We start from the raw sequence: 21,266 nt of genomic DNA, 5'->3' as shown, positions 1-21,266 counted from the left end.
CCCCACCTGCAAATTTAAGAGGCACTGGGTCATGCTCATGATTCAGGATTGTTTTTTTAATTTAATAAAAATGTTTGTTCAAGTTTGTATCTTAGTTGGCAGCAAATCTCAGATTTACATAACAATTTGCATCCAGCAGTTTTTTGGGTAACAAACATCAGTGTGGTCAAATGTTAACTCATTTCACTCTTGTATTAAATTACTGTTTGTGATATGCAATTTTCTGGAACCGGTATAAAAATTTTACTTGAAATTATTTTGTTAAAAAAAACAACAAAATAATATGTTAGTCCCAAAAGACACACACTGAAAAGGTATGAACATTGCGGGGAGGAGAAGTTTAAGTTCAGCTCATTCTTTGTATGTCCTAAGTCGGCATTCTTTCCATTTGTAAAATTATGATTCTTCTTGTAGTTGTTAAGTTTTAATTAGTTTTAACATGGCAGGATATTAAATTACTGATACAGGCTTTTCAATATGCTCAAGATTATGAATTTCAAGTGGAACGAAGCAGCATTTCCAGTTGACAAGTGGATCCACAGGTAGTACAATGTCTCTTTAATTAAGCTTGTCACAAACCAATAAACTAGCAATGAGAAAACTAGACAAAGTATAACGATGAATGTTCAGCTCTATACGCTGGAATCTGTAAGAAAAACGATAATCACTTGAAATAGTACAAATGGTAACCAGGTACCAAGAAAACAATGAGCTTGGGCAAGTTTTTTTTTTTTAAGATTTTTATTGGGGAATTGGGGGATGGGGAACAGACAAGTTGCTGTCCTATTTTGTTCTTAAGTCTAGTTGTGGAGGACGTTGCTTCACTGGCCCAAGTTGGCACCATCATTGTGCTCTTCCCAAGTGAGGCAGATCAGTTGCCGGCTTCTGGACTGCCGCTCAATGCTGGCTGCTGGCTACACACGGTAGCCCATGGCAACCCACTGCAGCAGGGGCTGCAGCCTATGCTGTCGCGGGCGACTCATGGTAGTCCAGCTCCAGGTTGAGCTGTTGTTCAGCATCTTAGCTGTAGAGGGCAGTGTCACTAGCCCTCATATGTGGGATCCGAATCGCCCCAAGCCAGCTCTTAACCAATGCACCACTCGGCCGGCTCTGGGCAGGAGTTTTTTCAGAGCTCACAGTATAACTAGACGGGGATGAAAAGGGAAAATACAGGATAGTCTCATTCATACAGGAAGTTATTCTAATAGCCTGTACCAAGGTAGTAAGTTCTGACAAAGAGGTTGTAAAAGCTATAAACAAAATCATCACTGTGGGAAAGGACAGGCAGTAACTCTGCTGATGGAGAAAGGATATTGATAAGAATGAACATTTTGTGCCTTTAGGTTTGGGAAGATAGATGGATCTCCCAAAACATAAGTAAAGACTGAAATCCAAGTTAAAAATCATAGTAAAAATCATAATTTTTGATGCTTACATGGAAGCTTGGTGGTTTTAGAGAAATTCAGGTAATCTATAAACAAGCTATCAGGAAAACAATAATGTAAAAAGCCGTAAGGAAAAGAATTTGAGTGAACAGGCAGATGTATATCATAAACCTAATGCCTGAAAATATGCAAACTCCCTGAAATAGGATAGGAGGGAAATAAAAGATCAGTGAATGAGAGTGAAACGTGAAAGTATTCCATAAAATTTTGAGAGGTGTTTTTTCTTCTCATTCCTAGTGTGAGGATATTTAGTAAGATGTTTCCAAGTGTAGTCAAGGATAGCAGACAGTCACCATCTAGAGGCTGATTTGTTTGGTGTAACTGGTACTAAATAGGGCAGTTCTCTGAAGAAAGAGCAGTCATTATTGTTAAAGAAATTTCAGAAACACAGTAAAATATTGCTTCACTTTATTTCCTATCCTCTGCTTTGTCCAATAGGTCTTTCTCTGCTGATAATCTTCCTATTTTATTTCAGTTTTACCGCCGTCAATTATCTTCCTTTTGGTTCCTGGCATACCCAAATGCCACGTGAATGCGCTCTTGTATTTTTCTGACATGGAAGCAGTGCAGAGTCAACACTACTTTTCCATCCCTTAAAGGAACATTCCCTTTCCCACTGTTCGTGGGACGAGAGTCTCTCAACCTATCTTTTATCCATTTTTGGATAGACGCACAGGTAGAAAGACCTCTTTCTAAGTCACTTGCACAGGGTGGGGCGACGCGAGCGCGTTTCCTCCCGGCTAGACTTTTCCTCTGCAGGCGGGGTGCTGGGCGGGCGCGGTCGCCCCAGGAATGCGGTGGGGGGCGGGCCCCGGCTCGCGCTCCGCGTCCCCCACGACATGCGCCCCACCAGACCAGCGACGGAGTCGCTGCAGGGGCACCTGCTCAGGATTCTTTTTGAGGGTTGTGAACCTCTGATGCAGTTTTCCTCAAAGGGCGATCTATTGACCACTTGCTCTGAGGTGGACAGGTAGAATGGAGCGAGTTCCTTCACAGAGAAACAGTGAGAGGCGGGAGGCTAAATGTCGAAAGGACCTAAGATGGGTGCAATCCAAGCTTCAGCCCCTGCTTTCCCCAGAGGCTATGGACGGTGGACTTTGGTTTCCAACCCGAGCCCCTCTACTTACTAGCTCTGTGACTTTGGGCAAGTTATTTAATATGTCTGGCCTCGGCTTTCTTATTTGTAAAGTGGGGGTGATGGTACCCGCCTCCTTAAGGCTATTTTAAAGATGTACAAAGTAAAACTAGACCAGCGCCTGACCTACGGAAGTGGCTGTTGTTATGCTCACCACTTCAGGGTGTGCCTGGGGGATCTATCTAGCAAGAAAGGCAGATTCTGGCTCAGTGGGTCTGGGTTGGGACTGCACAGCCTGCGTTTCTAACAAGCTCCCAGGTAATGCCCGACTGCTGGCCATTCTCCCGTGGGCAGGTGTGGAGCGGCATGGGACGGGTACTTGAGAATTAGGACACCTGAGTTCAGATCCTAACCGCTCTCTCCTGGCATTGTCACCTTGGGCAAGTTAAGTGCTCTGAGTTCCCATTTCTTCATCTGTGAAATGGGGTTAATAACTACTTCCTTAGGCTACTGTGACAATAAATGAGGTTTTATATAAAGTATGTTGCACAGTATCTAGCATACAGTAAGGGAGTAATACATGGAAGTTATTTTTATTCAAAGGCTGTAACAGTCATTTGCCTAGGTCCTTGACAGGGAGACTTTTTACTGCATATGCTTTGGTGCCTTTTTAATTTCACATCCCATGACTTATTTGAAAACTATATCAATAAAAACTGCAGATTAGCTCTAGGGAAGGCAGCCTCGCCTACTGGTTAGGAGCCTGGGTTCCGGAACCATCCTGCCTGGGCCCACCCTCCTCATTCACTGTGTTGCCTCACATGTCCCTTAACCTCTGTGCCTGCGTACTTTTTCGTCTGTTAAAAAGAGATGACCGTAATATCTATCTCAGAGCTGTTTTAAGGATTAAATTAGCGCCTGCCACACGGTGAATACTATTTAAGGTTTATTGTTTATTACCTGCCTCCCGTGGAAGGTGAGGTCATCGAATGATTCTGGAAGCGGATGGAGGTGGACAGAGAGGGGTTCTGGCCCCTGCCAAGTGGGTTTGGTCCAGCCTAACCGCTGCAGGGACAATCTGGTGGCGATGTGTTACATGGGGGTCAGGAACTCTGGCCCTACTTAGGGATCTTCCTGGGAGTCTCATACAGTATATATAAGAATACAATAGCTAACAGAGTGTGCTCCAGATACTGTTCTAACTCATTTAACACAACACACTCTGAAGTAAGTACTCTTATTTTCCCCAATGAAGCACAGATGAGGCACATGGGTGTTAAGTGACTTGTCCAAGGTCACATAGCTCCTGAACTGGAATTTGAACCCCGGCCATCTGGTGCCAGAGTCCATGCGCTTACTTAATCATAAAACTGTCTTACCGCTCAGAGTGTGCATCTCATGTACTCATGGGCATATTTACTGTATACCTACTATGTGCCAAGCTCTGTGCTGGGTTTCCATCTGGCCAGTGGTGAGAAGTCAAAAGTCCTATAACAGCTAATGGAGACTGGTCTTTGAATCGGCATTTTATGGTGCAATTTGAGGGAAAATAAATGAGTGCTCTTGAACTTTACGGTACTCCATGTAATGCAGCTGAAGAAGATTCAGGAAACCCGCAAATGTCCTTGTCTTACTTATGGTGAGGGCCGTGGGATGAGAGCAAAGGATCAGAGCATGGACTTAGAAGCCAGCTGCTCGGAATGAAATCTGGGCTCCACCACTTCCTGCCAGTTTAACCTCTGGCAAAGTCCTTTCACCTCTGTGACCCCCTGCTCCCTCATCCATAAAAGGGGGGTAATAGTACCTACCTCTGGGGCCAGTTGAGATAGACCATGGGCGCCTAGACCAAAGCCAGGAGCTGAAGCACTAGTGTTAGCTGCAGTGATCACCAGCTGCGGGACTGCCTTGTTTCATGGCCTGGCACAATGCTGACATCTGGTGGCCAGTATGCACGGCTCGCGCTTTATCCAGGAATAGTACTTCTAACCAAACACACCCATGTTCTGTAATTGCTCTGCCTTGGGCTTTTCTCTTCACTAAAGTGCCTGGGTTATCCACACGTCCCTAGAATAATGATCTTTGGCCCCGGGAAGCAACTGCTTTAAAATGAGATAACCTGCAAGGTACAGAGCATAGAAACTGCTTGGGAAATAACTTAGTATTTCTTGAGCACTTAGTATTTCTTGGGCACTTATGTGAGGCCATTTAAACCTCTCATTTAAACTTCACAACTCCTCTGTGAGGGTGGTACTATGACCCCCACTTGATGAATGAGGGGACTGAGGCTTGGAGAAGTTCTTTGACTTGCTCAGGGTCACAAAGCTTGTTGAGAGAGGCTGGGCTCTGAACGCTAGGCTGGTCTGGCCCTAGGGCTGGAGCGCCGCATCCACTCACCACCCCACTCCACCTCTCTCAGACCCCCCTCCCCTCCACCTTGCCGCTGGAGACCAAATGGCTGCAGCCCTTAGGGAGCAGCATGGCAACAGGAGGGCAGAGTCTGCCAGCTAAAGCAGAGACACTGTGGACTAGGGAAATCACGCCAGAGGCCCGCCCTGCATGGCTCTGACAACCGTCCCAGGAGACTGGACACTGGGCTTCTCCCAGGGAGCAGTGGGGAGAAGGGGCCAGAGGCATTTGTCATCTCAGATGCAGTGGAAATTGATCAGAAGGCTGATTCCTCCAGAAAGAGGTTCTCCGTGTCTCAGCCCTCTACACACTCGTTGGGTTGGGGGGATGTCTGTGGAAGAGGAAGACGAGGAGGAGGAGTGGCTTACATGCTTACCTTTAATTATAAGACACATACACACTTGTTTAAAAATGCAGACTACAGAAATGTACAAAGTGAAAAATGTGAGTGCCCTTATCTGCCTTCCCTTCAACCGTTACACAGAAGCTAACTGTGTTATGTATCCTTCCTGCCGGTTTTCTATTCGTTTCAAATATCTCACATCCCTATATAGATACAGGTGCTCTTTAAACAAAACCAAAAAACAAAAATAAGATTGTTCTGTACATATTGGTCTGCAAGTTGTTTTCTTTTACTTAATGTCATGGAGGACATTATTCTATAAACCGGCAATTCAAATGTGTTAGACCTTCGTGTTTTCAAGAACCCCTTGTAGGCTGTTTGGAAGAATAAAATCCTTAGGTTATGCGAACAATCACCTCCCGATAACTTTATGTATTGCATCTCTGCCTCCTCAGCCCCCGCCACTTAGAATTCAGCTGAGATGTAGGGCAGCTGCTGGGTGAAGAGTTAAGGGGAATCCCCTGTGTGAGTCTTCATCTGCAGTTTCTCGCTTTTCCCCTGACTTGCTCCACAGAGGGGAGGTTGCCCGTATATTCTTCCAATTAAGCACAAATAAACATAAACAATGAGCATCATTCTTCTGTAGTTTCAAGACAGGCAGATAATGTTAACATAGTGAGAGGGTGTTGGGAATAGAGGCAAGACTGCAGTGGACTAAGGCCTCAGAGGCTCTGACACGACAAGCTTTCTGTACTCACCCCCACATGTAATTCAAAACAAACATCAAACCATAAAATAAGTGTGAGGAGGTCCCAAAGTACTATTTTCCCCCCTGATGACTATAATGAGGCTTCAGGAAATATATAACTAAGTCTAGTTCCTTTGAAAAAGTTGGGAGCCCTTGGGTTGCCGATGTTCTGAGGTCCTGGTCGGCCTGTGGTTCAGGGCCCTCTGCGTTGACATTACTCATGGAGATGCCGCTGAGATTCAGGTCTTTAGTGAGCACCTAATCTAGGAAGGCGCATGAGGACTGTTTTTACGGAGGGAACTAAGAGGTTGGATTCTGAGTCCGCTGCCTACGTGCTCCCAGACACAGAGCTCAGGCAGACATTAATCAATGACACACAGCAATCTCTCCGGAGACCAGAGACTCCACTAGGACCATCCCCGCAGTGAAGCCCACGGCAAATGAAACACAGGTTGTGCTTTACAAGAGTTAAAAACCAACCTGCCCCTATTCTTCCTGCATCTTACCGAAGTTAAAGATAAACTTACTGTTGTTCTTCTATCCTCCTTCCGCCCCCATACACAATACATTTTCCATGGAAGCGGAAAACACATGTAAACCCTAGTCTGGGGAATGGAGGGGTATGTGTCTCTCTTCCACTAATGATCAGAGACCACCATTCCGTCTATGGGGTGGCCTTTGTTTTCTTACTCTCTGCTAAATAAGCTTACTTTCACTTTAAACTATTGGGTTGTCAGAAAAGTCATGACGCATTTTTGCAACGAAAAACACAGAAAAAATACGTCATGACTTTTCCGACAACCCAATATATTGGCTCACGTTCGAATTCTTTCCTATGTGAAGCCAAGGACCTTCTTTTCCTGCAATACACACCTGTGATGCGCCTGGCATTGGGGCTCTCTGGAACTCAGTTAAGTGAAGTGCACACTCATGTCTTTAACAACTAATCACAAAACAGTGCAATCTTTCAACTTTGATTTAATGAGCGTTTACTCCAAGCTTGTCCAGTGGTGTGCTAGCGCCAGTCCCTACAGTGAGAGCTGATTTCTAAATTTCCAGGAATACTGAAAACCAGAGGCAGTCATTATTTAAAATTAAGTTGCATAAACTTAGATTTAAATAAATTATATTAAAAACAAAGGTAAACAAAACTCAAAACTCACCACTTCTTAATCATGTTACTACGTTGTACATTTTTCTACCTGTGTTCTTGACATTGTTGACATTTTTTATCTGTACGGTGGATGCGCAGCATCTCTTGCCAATTCTGAGTTCAGCGAATCCACATGGTGGTTTGAAACGGGCAATGGATGGAGTGTTTATAAATACTCCAAGTCGGCAAATACTACCAATCAGGGTTTGATTTGCTGTTGAACTGTCTCCTTAAGGAAGCGATGGGGAAAACGTTAATTATTCAGGTTATGCTTGAATGTGTACGCTGCATATGCGTGTCCTTGACATCGTGAATAGCACAAAACATGGAGGAAATACTCCTCCGGTGCTTGAACACTTGGGAAATAACAGAACAAAGTTCGGAAGCAGTCAGGTCCAAGGTTGGGTTTCGTTTTGTCAAAGGCAAGGAGGTGAGCGACCAACTCGTTGAATGGGATAGTCATCAAGTGTTTATCCGTGGTCTGATTTTGTGACACAACTGTTGGTGGCAGAATTATGAGAAGTCAGTGGATTTTGCAAGACATAACGGAAGTTGGAGCTGTATGGAACTTACCAGAAAGAAATGTTGCGGAACAACGTTGTCCCCCCACACACCTTCTTTCCCAGCGCTGGCGTCTGCGCCCTTGGCTCGGCTCTGTGTCCACACGGGGTAAAGCAGGGGCGGGGCCCGAGCAGACAGGCCGCGCTAGGGCTTCCCAGGGCGGCCGCCGGGGGCGCGCGGGAGGCCGCGTGGAGCTACGCGCTTTGTCCCTCCGCGCGGCCCGTCGCCGGGAGCCGCGGCGGGAAAATCTGACTGCGCCGTGCCGCTCGCCCTCCTTAAGCGCCCGCGCGCCCGCCTGGATTGGCCGCCGCGATGGAGGACGAGGAGGGGGCCGACGAGCAGCAGCAATTCTCCTATCAACAGGTAGAGGAAAACCGCGTCCGGCCTGGGCTGGGGGAGGACGGCGTGCGTTTCTCAAGAGAAGCAGCCCCGCAGCCGCGGCCCGGCGTCGCCTGGGTGCCAGCCTCCCCGGGGCGGAGGGCGCGCCCTGGCCGGCACCTCCGACGCCTGGCGCCTGTGCCAGCTCGGCTGCCGCGGGGGGTGCTGGGAGGCGGTTGCCACGGTAACGCGGGTCGGACTGGATTCCAGGGGAGTGTGGCGCGCCCCTGTGTCTGGCGGCCCCGGCTGGCCTTCGGCCTTTGTGACAGCCACCGTCTCCCTGCTGAGACAGGGATGTTGTGAGGATGGGATGTGAGCACTGAAGGGAATGCAGGCAGAGCGTTTAGCACGGTGCCCAGAGCGTGGCCCGAGCTCTAAAATGTTGGCCATCGTAAGCGGTGCAGTTTCCATCCTGCCGATGAGAAGGCGGCCTCCGAGCCGGGATGCAAACCCGTGTATTCCGGTTCCAGGGCCCATCCTCAGGGTGTGGTTCGCCTCTCGGCCCCGCAACCAGAGGCTGTGCTGACTCGGCTCAAACTCACTTTTCTGATGTGGAGAATCAGAGTAATAATAATACCCACCTGTAGGGGTAGTTGCGGGTTTTCACCCTTCCTTGGATGAACACCGGGAATAGGTAGTGTGGCGGAGTCATGAGGGCATAACGAGGAACACCTGAAGCTCAGTACACGGGAGTTTCCTTCCCACGAAGTATTAAGATTTCCCCTCTCTTTATTTTGAGAAGTTCAAGGCTTCAGAAAAAGTTGCAAGAACAGTGTTTTCAACACCCGTATGCCCCTCGCCTCGATTCACCAAATGTGAACGTTTTGCCGCATTTGCTCCCTTGCTCTTTTGTTTCTGAGCTATTTAAGAATTGATTGCAAACAAACAAGGGCTTTCTCCAACATACTCAAGAGTATCACACTCAGGAAGTTTAATATTGATAACATTCTATCATCTAATGTTCAGTCCATGTTCAAATTTCCCCCGTTGCCCCAAAGATGTTTCTTTTAGTGGGTCCTTTTTCCTTCCTCCGGGACCCAGTCAAGGTCACGCGTCGCATTCAGTAGTCCTGTGTTTTGGGTCTTCCCTGGAAGGATTCTGCAGCTCTTTTGTCTTTCATGACATTGATGGCTTTGAAGAGTCTGTTCACGGCAGAGGTGTAGTGGGACATGAACTCTTGGAAGTCAGGGGCAGTCCTTTTCATTTTCGTATTTCGTATTCTCAGCCCTTCTATGGAGCCTGGCCCTCAATAAACAGGAAATGCTTACTGATTAAATGAGTGAGGCTGCAAAGATGGGCTGAGAAATTTGAACCCATTCTCTATGCAGTGGTGAGCAGGTTGAGGATCATTCATCCAGCTGCCCTTGGCACTAGGTGGATAGTGGGGAACAAAGCTGACGGGGTCCTGTCATTGCAGAGTTTCGAGTGTAATGATTTAGCCTCTTAAGTGTGTGGCATTGAAGAAGTCCCTTAGTCCAGTCCAGGAGGCACGTGGAAAGAGAAGGGACAGAGAAAACTGCCTGGCACCTTCAGAAGGATTCCTGTTCTGTCCCCACCCCTGCTCCATCCCATACAAACTGAAAAAAGATGACACTGGAGTCTTTTTCCCTCCCAGCGAGAGGGTCCCTTTGTCTCCTCCTACCAAAGGCCTCAGCTTACTTAGCCTTGTGAGATCTGAAACTAAGGCAGGGAGGTGCCCACTTATCTGCCTGGCCTATACCCTGGGGTCCTGGACTTGGGTTCTTGCCATTTCTCCTTCTTGTTCCTCTGCCATGACACTTGCTGTATAGCATTTGTGTAGTCTTGGGTTCCGCTGTCTCCATGTCCAATTCAGCTCTGTCTCTAGCAGAGACAGGAGCACACACAGACTCAGTGAGTTTGCTGCCATGAGACAGAGACCTTGGCTTGGCTTGTTTTGCTTCTTGACTCCGCTGCATGGGGAGGAGATGTTGTCTAGTATCTAAAAGGGTTGCTGAGGAGCTGTGGGGGTGCTGCTGAGGCGGCTTGCAACCCAGCACTCAAAGGAGGGTCAGACATGTCCGCATGAGCCTTTCTGGTGTTGTCCTGATGTCACCTGCAGGCCTGGGACTGTCAGGGACTTGCAGCAGGGAGGTCGGGTCCTTTGGTATTTATTTGATTAACCCCGTCAGGGTGCAAAACCCCCATCTGGTTTTTTATTGTTTCCCAAACACCTAGCATGTGCCTTTACCCAGTGGGAACTTGGCACATATTGGTGGGCCGAGCACAAAGTCACCCAAATACTTTGCAAGTGCCATCTGACTTCTCGCTGACCTGCCATCGTAATTCCTTATCTTTACTTGACCTAAATCATAACCATTAAGTAGGAAGTCATGCTTCCACAAGTCACACTCCAGAGGGCCTCATTAATTTATTAGTACACTTGGAAAGTCACTGAGCCATTACGGAGAGTGCCGCACGGAATTCGGCTGAGCAGACCCTCTCCTTGGGCTTCATTTTTTAAGATGTGCAAAGCTCGTATTTGCAGCTTCCCGCATGAGGTATTTTGGTTTTTGCTTCAGAGGCTGAAGGCAGCGGTCCACTACACTGTGGGCTGCCTTTGCGAGGAGGTTGCCTCGGACAAGGAGGTGTCATTCAGCAAACAGACCATCGCAGCGATTTCGGAGGTGACGTTCCGACAGTGCGGTATGGAGCCCCGGCCTTCCTGCATATGTGTACAAGCCCCAAAGGTTGCTTTTGCCTGGGAGAAATGTGTGGGTGGGTGCTGTGTTGCAACCCTCCAACCCACGGAACTTTATCGCTGGACACTGTCCGTGACAGTTCTTTTTCTCAGCTGTCAGAGTTGGATGCTTTATGGAAAGAACTATTTTTTTCTATTATGCTAACACTGGGGCATTAACACCTTTACTTTATTGTGTTTTAAACTGCCTGGAACCTTAGACATTAAATTTTATATTTCATTGCTTTAGAACATTTTTATGTCACCAGTAGTTTATTTGACAGCTGAACTTGTGGCATTGGTATTTGCTTGACTTCACAGGAAATGAATGCCCTCGCAAGCCCTAACTTGTAGCAAAATGTAAAGTTAAGCGGTGGTTTCTAGGAGCGAAAGGTGTAGCCACAATGACCAGAAAGCTTGTAATAAAGGGTCAAGGGTGCCAGGAAGGACAAGGCCATAATGAATCAAACCGCTGTGGCGCCTGGGGCTGCCTGAAGTGCCTCCTGTCACCTTTAAAGGGTTTGCTGTACCAGTCACTGTACTTACTGTAGAGATTGAGATTTCACTTTTCCTCCTTCTGAAATAAGATTGAGAGGAGGGTAGCTAAAGCACATCTCTTTTTTTCTTTCAGAAAATTTTGCCAAAGACCTTGAAATGTTTGCAAGGTGGGTAAAAAGCTTGATTATCTGCTGCTGTGTCTGTTCGCATTCTATTGAGACTCTCCATCTGGTGGTGTATTTCAGGAGCTCTTTAGCTATTCATTTTTTTTTTTTTTGTATTTTCTGGAGGCTCATTCTCTAATCATGATTCCGCAAGAATATAACATCTGCTTTAATCACGTCCATTCAGACTTGATTTGGCATTTTTTGAAGTTTTCCGAGTATTTTTTGTTAAGAGAGCCAAAGTTATTCAGTTCCAGGTTTGAAAGGCATGAATAATGCCCCTGGGACCGTGAATGTGCGTGGTGTGCGTGCTTTTAGGGCTACTTCTGCAGGATGGTGTGACGCGAGGTCTGGGCCTGCGCCGAGCTGGCCTGCACCGCGCTCCAGGCGCCAATAGCTGGCAGGTGGCCGGATAATGACAGCACGCACGCGGCCACATCAGGCTTGCATTTGCGGGTTTATTCCCAGTGAGACAAGCACTCCTTGAAAAGAAGGTGACTTGCTTTCAGCTGGTAAAGCTTTAGCTTTTACAGGTGATTTATGCTCAGCTCTTCAATTAGTACCTCAGGTAATTGAAAACAATTGCGCCAAATTGCTTTTACGAAGCATTTGGAATGACTAAGGCCTGAGCACACTAAAGCTTTCTCATTTGCTACGACTTCTGAGCTGGTGCCAGCCTGTCCCACACCCCACACTTTTCACCTTGCTCCTTCCTATTAGTGCTTTGCTTCTCGGGTGAATGTGTTGAATGAATTAAAGCAGTAGGTTCTCGGAGGGCAGGTTCTAAATCTTTCCTATTCCTGTAGATAGGAGTCCCTAAAAACTGCTTTGCATCTTCAACTTAGCCCAAAGGGGTAAGATAATATTATGGGATATGATAGCTCATCTGGTTTATTCATTGTTAATTCGGGCGCTTCTCACACCCTCCTGTGTCTCCTAATCCCCTACCCCCGAGTCTCCTGTGAAATACTTTTATCACCTTTACTTGCCATTTATTTATTTATTTTGGGAAAATCAACTCTTTTTTTATTACAAAGGGAGATGCAATGTAAATAAGTTCTGTGCCTTGTAGGAGGTTTGTTGGCGCCTCTGGCCTCTGCCGTCCACTAGTAAGTTGTGACTTTTTTTTTTCTTTTCCCATTTCTGTGTTAGCTGTGGGAAAAGACCATGAACATTTAACAATGCTTCTGCAAAACTACCAGAAAAACGAAATTAGAACTATTTAGCATTCTAATACATTAAGCTTTCAGTTACTCTTTTTTTTTATAATTACATTAAAAGGTTGATTTTCTTTTGCTGGGTACTAGTGGAGAAAGCGGCGTGTGTGTTACTTAGGCTGTAAGCTCTACTAGGAAGGACATCATCTTTTAAACAAAGGAGGCTGTAAAGGCTGTGTCAGCTGCCGTTCCCTAAACAGGCCTGTCGGAGGCTTCACTGGCTGTAAGATGCCTCGTCTGCTGTCATGTCCAAGTGTGGACTCCATCCACTGCTCCCCCAGCTTCCTCCCAAGAACCTGAGGGAACGCAAGAGCAGATTTCCTTTGAAGACTCATCCTTCGTCTTCATGTTATGTTGGTTTTCATAATATTCCAGTTTCTCGCAAATATGAAAGTCCTGTTTTAAAGTTTATCACTGAATAAAATGGATATTTCCAGAAGGTCACCAGTGCTTATCTGGTGGCTTTGAACTTTCCCTGTCATTCAGTCTCTATTCCTAGAGCTATAATTGCTATGAGAAGTCTGGAAAACGTCCTGGTTCAGGTCAACTATAAGTTAAATATTCTTTGTAGGCTGGCTGGGAACCTAATTAGTATTTGTAATATTGTTTCCACAAGAAAATACATTCTAAATAATCAATACACCTATAAACTTCGGAAAATCATCTCTCAGTTTGTTATGAATTTTCCTTATTTAGCTTTGAAATCCCTAGTCACCTAATATTGTTAATATGTTAAAGATGAAGCACTCTGATGAAAATACATATTCTTTAGTAAATAAATTCTAGGAACATTTTGGGAATCATCTTGAAAACCTGTGTTGCTAAAAGCATTACATGAAAAATTGCTTTGTTATTTTCCCTAGCGTAATTGTCCGGAGTCAGAGGTGTGATTTAGGTGAGACTCCGATGTGCATAGAACATACCTGCCCCTCCTTTTAGGGAAGTGTTCACTTAAATATGGTGCAGAGACACCAGATGACAAGCTGAGTGGGGGAGAGGACTGACTTTGTTATTTCCTAAACACTTCTTTGTGAACCTTACTCTGTAAATAGTTCAGTGTTGCTGCTTCCTTCTGCTCCTTCCTTTCACTGCCCGATGGTGTGATGGAGACGACGGCCACACTGTACCCATGGAACTTAGCATCCTCCACCCAGGACACCTGTGGACTGGCTTCCTACTTTGTGGCTGCTATTGTATAACCTTCTGTCTAACCTTCCCGCCCCCCCCATCCTGGTCCTTGCAGGTGGCTCATTAGACGTTATCTCCTGAAGTGGATATTATCGGATAGGCAGAGACTGTCAATCATGACGAGATGACACTTGATATTTGCACGTTTAGCAGGAGGTGAAAGATTAATTTGGCCAAATTATGGCGCATAATTTCTGTGTGACTTTATCTTGAACTCAACAGAGATTCAGCGTGGACCTACTGTGTGCTGGCCGCTTCCCTAGTAATTAAGGATACAAAGGGTACCTGTTCCTACTTATTTTTGGAGAAAGTTAGCGATGGCGAGAAAGGGTGTAATTAGAGTGATAAATTATTGAATAGAGCTTATTATCTCAAATTACCTTTTAACATAAAGATAAGAGGACTGGAGTGGGAATTTGAGTCCAAATTATGAGCAAGAAACATACCAGTTTAAAGGATGCTCTTTGTTCTAACGAGGCTATTGTCGGGGAATGCATCACCTCCTTGTTGGGCAGTGGGGCATTAGGCACCTGCATAAGCTTTGCCCTGTAATTTAGCCCTTGGAGGAGAGTCTAAGCCAGCGGTTCTCAACCTGTGGGTCGCGACCCCTTTGGGGGTCAAATGACCCTTTCACAGGGGTTGCCGGGTACTCGTATGTGGGCGTATCTGCATGTGGGCCTGGAGACGGATAGAGGAGCGGTGTCTCGGTTCCTAAGACCATCGGAAAACATGTGTTTTTCGATGGTCTTAGGCGACCCCTGTGAAAAGTTGAGAACAGCTGGTCTAAGTGAAGCCATGCCTCCTGGAAATTCTCATTGTTTTTCTGCTTACTGTCTATTTTAAGCAGAGGTGTTCTTTGTATTGTGAGGCTTTGTACCGTTTTCTCTTTTCACTAAAGGTGTACAGTGACCTTGTTTTTCTGTGGTGTTCGCTGTGACCAGTGACCAAACAGTTCCCTTTGGAAGGTTTAATGCCTCGGACTCCTCTCGGGGCCTGTATTCTTCAGGCAGCCTTGGCCCTTGGGGAGGTGGACAGATGGGCCTTTGCTTGCCTTGTCTCTTGATTTAATTGGTATCTTGGCTAGTCACTTCATTCATTTTTGTGTCACAGTTGCTTAACGACCTTAATCTGAAAAGATGGGCTACTTACAGATCCTTGCTAGCCTGAAGTCTGACCATGAACTTTTGCATTTCATCAAAACTTTAAATAATACCAAACATTTTGGTGAATTGTCTCTGCCCTTTCTACAGACATGCGAAGAGAAGCACAATTAACACGGAGGATGTGAAGCTCTTAGCCAGGAGGAGTAATTCACTGGTGAGAGATGGATTTCTTTCCACATTCCCCTTTCCCATCAGAATACATTATTCCCAATTAATCACTTGCAGCCATGAAGTGATTCCCCAGGGCACCTTGCATTAAAAACGAGAGATGGTTCAACCATTCAGACCTGCCCGTAATTTATAGTCTTTCTTTCATTATGATAGATCTTGCCAATTTGAAATTTTCTAATCAGCACTCTCTGGATTTCATAGTTTGCCTTTTTGGTAATATCTCAAAACTTTGGTCCCGTGTTTCATTTACAGCACGATGTCAGACAGGTCACAATCCAGGGTGTATGGGGATCGTTTCATTACGGTGCCGACAATTTTCCTGGGGGGCCAGGTATGGAGGGAATATCTGTACAACTGGGATGGGCAGGAAATCTTCCGTCTTTTCAAAGAAGTCTAGAAGCCATCTTGAGCACGCCTGTAAAAAGCCCTCATTTTGCAGGTGTGATCGTCCCGGGCTAGGGGCTGTGGCCAGCGGCAGACCCGGGACGCCTGTGAGGCTTCCTGACTTAGTGGATCCTAGCAGTTAGACCGCTTATCAGCTTATCACGTTCCTCCCTGCAGCGAGCTCCACAAGGGCAGGCAGTTCTGACAACACAGCAGGTGCTCAATAAGTACCGTATTTCCCCATGTATAAGACGCACCCTTTTCCGAAAAGTTTGGGGTCTAAAAACTGGGTGCGTCTTATACAGTGGTTGTAGATTTTTTTTACTTGCATTTCCTGCTTTTTCGCGCTTGTTGTCTTTGCGCTCATTGTTTCACACTTGTTNTTTAAAAATTATTCAAGAGCCATAAATATATTTTTACATAATCACTATTATGTGACTAATATCCTTTAAAAATTTTATAAATGAAACTATGATAGTTTTATTTTCATTTTTAACTTTACTTTAGAGCCTGTGGCTCGTGAGCCGCACTTCGCTGACCCCTGGCGGTGCTTCCGTCTCAAAAGTTTGCCAACCCCTGGACTAGAGGAAGCCCAGAGTAGCCAAGAAACTACAAATATCCTCGGGCAGTGTTGCCTACCACCCAAATAGAACAGCCTGTGCCGAGCTCCAGAGAACACAAGCACTTACACAAACCTCTGTGCCAAGTGCAACCAGGCAGTGCACCGAGGGGCACTAAACTTTACCCTAATGCCAAGAAGAAAAAAACCAGTAAAACTTATATGGCAAAAGCCATGTCACTAAGGCATCTACAGCGCTTCGGCTGCTCCTGGGTGGCTGGAAGACTTCTGTCTGATATTTGCTGGAGCTTGATGACTCAGAGGAACACTGACACACACGGTGACTCCATGCCTGGGGACTGCTCATATGCTTAGCAGGTAGAACTTCATTGGATAAACAACTTATTGCTATGGGCTAACGTTGCTTGTAAACCATTTGCATTTATTATGTCCTTTTGAGAGTCCCAACAATCCTGGGAAGCAGGGCTAGAAATATCAGACCCACTTTGCTTATGAGAAAACTGAGGGTCGAGAGATGGTTAAGTGCAGTCAAGCGGCTAGTAACATTTAGGGACCGGGGCTCAGAACTTGTCAACTCTGTCACTCACAACACACGCTCCTTGTCTGGACCTCTAGAATGGTCCCTAGCACCTCCCTCTTTACTGCACAAGGTACCTGCCCGAGAGGACGGTGGAAACCCGCCCCACCCCACCGTGGGCTCAGCTGTGGGCCCCAGTACCAACTCAGAGAGTCTGAGAACCAGGAATACACTGGGCTGGGTTTGGNTTTCCCTCTGGTATTGTCTGTGCCTCAGCCGACTGTCAGTCCATCCTCTTCAGCCACTGACGACCAGAAGCCACGCCAGAAGCTTGAGCCCCACCATTCCTCCCTAGTCATTTAATTACCCACTTTGGATCAGAAAGTAATGTTTGATAATCTGAGGGAGGGCATGTATCCATTGTGTTTAAGCCGTTTGGATTTAGATTAAACGAGATGCTAGCAAACGTTCTGGCATATGATAGGCACATCAGCAGCTAAGAGTCAGGCTCTGCAGAGGTGAAAGAGGTCCCACACAGCCCTCTGCTGGCCTACCCTACAGCTCCAGGGGAGTCGCAGGGTCCCTGGTTGTCGCCCACCTCCAAATCCTGGCTCGACAGACTCAGCTCGGGGGCAGCCTTCTCCTGCAGCACAGAAAGGATCTGGCTCGACAGGGCCGTTTCGGAGGAGCGCTCTCTGCTCATCCCCATGTCAACTGTGTCCCCCTCGTCCCCGAAGCCGGCGTTGGACTCTGCAAAGCAAATGTGAGATGGGGATCAGCACGCAGCGTAAACACATCACTACACAGCCAACCAGCCAGAGGACTCAGCTGGGCAAGGCAGAGCCCATCATTTCAAGATGCCAGCAGCTGTGGCATCACTGTGTGACTACCTCACACACACTCGGTTCCCTTTCAAGGAAAGGTTCGACAGGCACTGCGTTCTCGGGGTGAGTCCCCAGCCAACGAGTCCTACCTTGCTGCTTTGACAAGATGCTGCCCTCCTTCTCCAAAGCCTGGAGGTAGAGCTCCAGGAGCTGCCTGGACTGACGGGCTTCCTCTCTCTGGTCGAGCGCATGCAGGAGGGCGTTCTGGAGCCCCTGGACAGTGCCACAGCTCTGGCCTAGTTCCTGAGCCAGGTCTGAAACTGGGGCATCAACGAGCACCTAGCAAAAAAATGCGGAGTTCACGAACCCTACGCGTACTTTCAGAACACGCTGTTACATCTCTCAAACACATCAGTTTCAGACTCATTTCATCTGTTTCCCAAAGTTACCTAATACGGCTGCCTAAGAGTCAAAAGAGGCATGTAATGTTTTCAGTTTTTTTCCTCTGGTCAAAAAATGTTGCCTTAGTGCCTCATTAAAAACTAAATCAAATCCTGATATTAAAAATCCCAATTATGGGGCAGCTGGGTGGCTCAGTTGGTTAGAGTGTGAGCGCTGAGCAACAGGGTTGCNGAAACACTGGTTTCGGGGCTGCCAAGAAAGGTGGGCCGCCGCAGAGCTGGAGACGAGTGCTGAGCCGCCTGCAGCATGCCACCGTTCTGCCTGCTGCTGCTGCTGCTGCTCGCAGGGGCCACCGCGGCCCTTCGCCTGGAGGGCGGCCATGCCAGCCGCGCCAGTGCCAGTGGGGTAAGTAGTCCCTGACTGGGCCGCTTGCCAGCCCATTTCTGTCCGTCTCCCTGCTTGGCCTAGTTGGCCATGTCCGTGGACTCCCCAGCATCTCCACTGCTGAGCGTGTAGGGGACAGGCGGAAGGGTTGAAGTCCAGTGCCCCCTGGCTGCCCTGTGGCACTGTGGTGTCCATGCAGACCGCCGACTCAGTCACCCTTAGTTGTCCTGGCCCAGGAAGTTCGTTCGAGAGCTCTGAAATGCGAGCTTCTTCATGCCAGTGATCTCCTCCTGCTGGCCTTTGAAACGTGATGTGGTTGTGCCAGTCTGTTGCGGTGCCATCCTGGGGCTGCCCCTGCTGTGTTAGTCACACCTTCTTCTAGAACCTTAACTTATGCATATAGCCCATGTTCTCACTAGCTCAGATGAATTGATGTCATATTTTTTCATTGTGAGAGTTTGTAACTTCAGGAGGTGATTTATTTTTCTCTTTTTTTCCATTTTGAAAAAGTTCCAAGAAGAGTACATAAAGTTGATCATTAAAAATGGATTTTTCTCTGAAATGACCAGATAACGTTTCAGACAAGTCATTTATCATCAGATTACTCCTAGAAGCTTTCCAAGGAGTTTGAAAGACCGGAATAGAACGTCTCAATCTGATCTGTCTTGAAGAGCCCTTTGTGGACAGCCAGGAGTAAGAGCAGAGATGGGAAGACCACGCTCAAGGAGCCTGGTTCACCTCGGGGGCCTCTTAGCTGCCAGTCACTTATCGGGGGAAAAGGGACAGAGCTCCTGACCTCTTCGAATTAAGGACCTCAGCAAACATTACGGGCAAAACGAGCAGTTTTTTTTCTTTTCCTTGATTGAAAATTCTCAACTTTTCCCTTTGTCTAGTGAGAGCAATTTCGTTAAGGTGTTCTCTTATCTTTCTTATCCTCTGAGTGGAAATGTGATTTATTGTTCTGGAGTACCTTTTTTGTTTGTTTTTGAAGGAAGGAAGGATGTGTCTTTTAATGCTGGCTGAGCCAGATGATTGATTTTTCTTTCCTTTGTTCTCTGCTTCTTTCAAAAAGCGTATGCAGGAAGTGGCAGAAATAAAGAAAAATGGCCTGTTGACTTTCCTTGCTTGGTGGTACGAGTGGACCTCACAGGCCAGAGCAGCGCCCTTCCTGGGAGGGGCAGCTGGCGAGGCGCCCAAACGGCAGGAAGGCCCGCCCCCGCAGCAGGCCCCGCGCCCAGACAGCGCCCCCTGCAAGAATTTCTTCTGGAAGACCTTCTCCTCCTGCAAGTAAAACTCCACCCATGATTACTTGAGCAAGGAAGTGTAATGATGGATCTGAATAAAATGTATTAAGCAGACGTGACCCTTCTTTACGCCGTTGTCTTCTCCTTCCCGTGTAATTTGAAAAGTGGTTTTTATTTAAACTCCAGTAACGCCCAATACTGAGTGTCTTGAGTAATCTGGAATGCAAAGTGAATGTGTTTGATAAAGATTTTTGTGGGATTTGCTGTATTGAACTCAATGCAGTCACGTGGCTTTCCTTCCACCTTCAGTATGTGCTTGGCAGTTGTTCTTTCTTTGTCTTCCTTTCTTTGGTTTAAAAATAGCTAAAGGCTACACATTTAAGAGTTAGAAGAACATCTTATTTCACTTTATTTTGATATAAATTGTGTAATTTAAAAAATATTCCCCTCAGATTAAAAGCCAATTTTTAACACTGTGCTAGAAGCACAAAATGGTTATTCACGTTCTGGCTAAAATTAAAAACAAATGTCATGCTGTTAAACAGACAACATGCTGACCCTGCTTATAACGGTTACATTTGACTCTGATGTTAAAAAATACCCATACTAGTTTTAATTAGTGAGTGAATAATTTGTGAAAATTCTTTTCATGGATGAGAGCTTCAGGTTTATCTCAAACCCAAAACNAGAAACCCTACTGAAAACGCCACGGCAGAAGAAGGCCATGAGAGACAAGTCAGCAAAATGGCCAGATTTAGAGAGGGAATTGAAGATATGGATTGAGGAGCAAAGGGCAATTGGAATTCCTGTGTCCACAAAGATGGTTCAGCACGAGGCAAGAAGAATTGCTGATGAAAAAGAAGTTTAATAAAACTTGAGTTCAGTAACTTTATGTAATACATTTTTTTTCAAATTTCAGGCTCCAAAATTAAGGTGTGTCTTATACATGGTAGCATCTTTTACATGGGGAAATACGGTAGTTGTTGATGAATGAATTTGTATAGCAATTGACAATTTACAGGGGGCTTTTATAGATGTTTTACATATATTTTCTAAACCTCACAACCACCCTATGAGGGTTTTTAGCCCCTTTTACAGGCTAGGCACCTGGAGTTAGTAACTTTCCAAAGGTAACTATGAAGCTCTGTGGTTGACAGCCAAACCTTAACCTTCTAACCCTGAATCTAGTGCTGTTTCTACCAGGCTCTGCTAACATCCTTTCTCCAAAGTTTAAGTCAAGGTTAAGGATAATATGATTTCTAAGTGAAATAGCTAAGGTGCCTGATGGTGCTATATATCCATGGAAAAGACACTTCTCTCTTCATAAATTTTGTGTCATAACTATTCCTTGGTCAGCTACCGTGAGCAGTTTCTATCTCTTGCAAAGGGGGATGCTCAGTGCAAGTCCTCTTAGAATATTAATTGTGAAGTTATCTGCTTAGTCCATATTTGTTTATTTCAGAATATTGTTTTTATTTTGGACTCTTGTTTTTTTCATCTGACAGAAGCTTATTGCTAAAGACTTGCAGCACCATTCGAGCATGTGACTACATCTTCCCCAAGGGCAGGGACGTTCTCTTATTTACCTTGAATCCCTAGTACCTGGTACAGACCAGTTGCTCAACAATTTTAGTTGGATAAATTTAGGGGGGGTGTTGACTCTATATGTGCTTCGTAGAACAGATTTGTGATCGGCATATTCCCTTTGCAAGCTCCAAGTTTT

At 46.2% G+C, this 21,266-nt stretch overlaps 3 protein-coding genes and 1 pseudogene across 4 annotated transcripts in view; 2 read left to right on the top strand and 2 right to left on the bottom strand.

Moving 5' to 3' along the window:
• Positions 1 to 6: 6 nt before the first annotated feature.
• On the bottom strand, positions 7 to 1,808 carry LOC109381250 (probable G-protein coupled receptor 160; annotated as a pseudogene).
• Positions 1,809 to 7,565: 5,757 nt separating this feature from the next.
• The window catches only part of CENPS (centromere protein S), a 31,626-nt gene continuing 17,925 nt past the window's right edge, over positions 7,566 to 21,266 (top strand). Inside the window, exons 1-4 of one of the 2 annotated variants that reach the window (XM_019639678.1) lie at positions 7,641 to 8,094; positions 10,650 to 10,773; positions 11,439 to 11,472; positions 15,125 to 15,191. In XM_019639678.1, the coding sequence (XP_019495223.1) occupies positions 8,044 to 8,094; positions 10,650 to 10,773; positions 11,439 to 11,472; positions 15,125 to 15,191 (276 nt within the window). In that variant the 5' untranslated portion in view covers positions 7,641 to 8,043. Of the gene's footprint in view, positions 8,095 to 10,649; positions 10,774 to 11,438; positions 11,473 to 15,124; positions 15,192 to 21,266 lie in introns of both variants that reach the window. The other variant, XM_019639677.1, reaches the window with a different exon arrangement.
• The window catches only part of DFFA (DNA fragmentation factor subunit alpha), a gene marked incomplete at its 5' end in the record, with an annotated part of 21,219 nt that continues 16,896 nt past the window's right edge, over positions 16,944 to 21,266 (bottom strand). The window contains 2 exons of the mRNA XM_019639695.1: positions 16,944 to 17,439; positions 17,663 to 17,852. Of these exons, the coding sequence (XP_019495240.1) occupies positions 17,240 to 17,439; positions 17,663 to 17,852 (390 nt within the window). The remainder of the gene's footprint in view (positions 17,440 to 17,662; positions 17,853 to 21,266) is intronic.
• On the top strand, positions 18,153 to 19,655 carry CORT (cortistatin). The gene is made up of 2 exons (XM_019639679.1): positions 18,153 to 18,320; positions 19,372 to 19,655. Exons 1-2 carry the CDS (start codon positions 18,222 to 18,224, stop codon positions 19,588 to 19,590), a joined length of 318 nt encoding a protein of 105 aa, XP_019495224.1. The 5' UTR covers positions 18,153 to 18,221; the 3' UTR covers positions 19,591 to 19,655.

Source organism: Hipposideros armiger, unplaced genomic scaffold (genome assembly GCF_001890085.2).
Source record: "Hipposideros armiger isolate ML-2016 unplaced genomic scaffold, ASM189008v1 scaffold_46, whole genome shotgun sequence".
Taxonomy (NCBI): domain Eukaryota; kingdom Metazoa; phylum Chordata; class Mammalia; order Chiroptera; family Hipposideridae; genus Hipposideros; species Hipposideros armiger.
The sequence above is the reverse complement of the archived record's forward strand: the minus strand, read 5'-3'. Positions and strand labels throughout refer to the sequence as shown.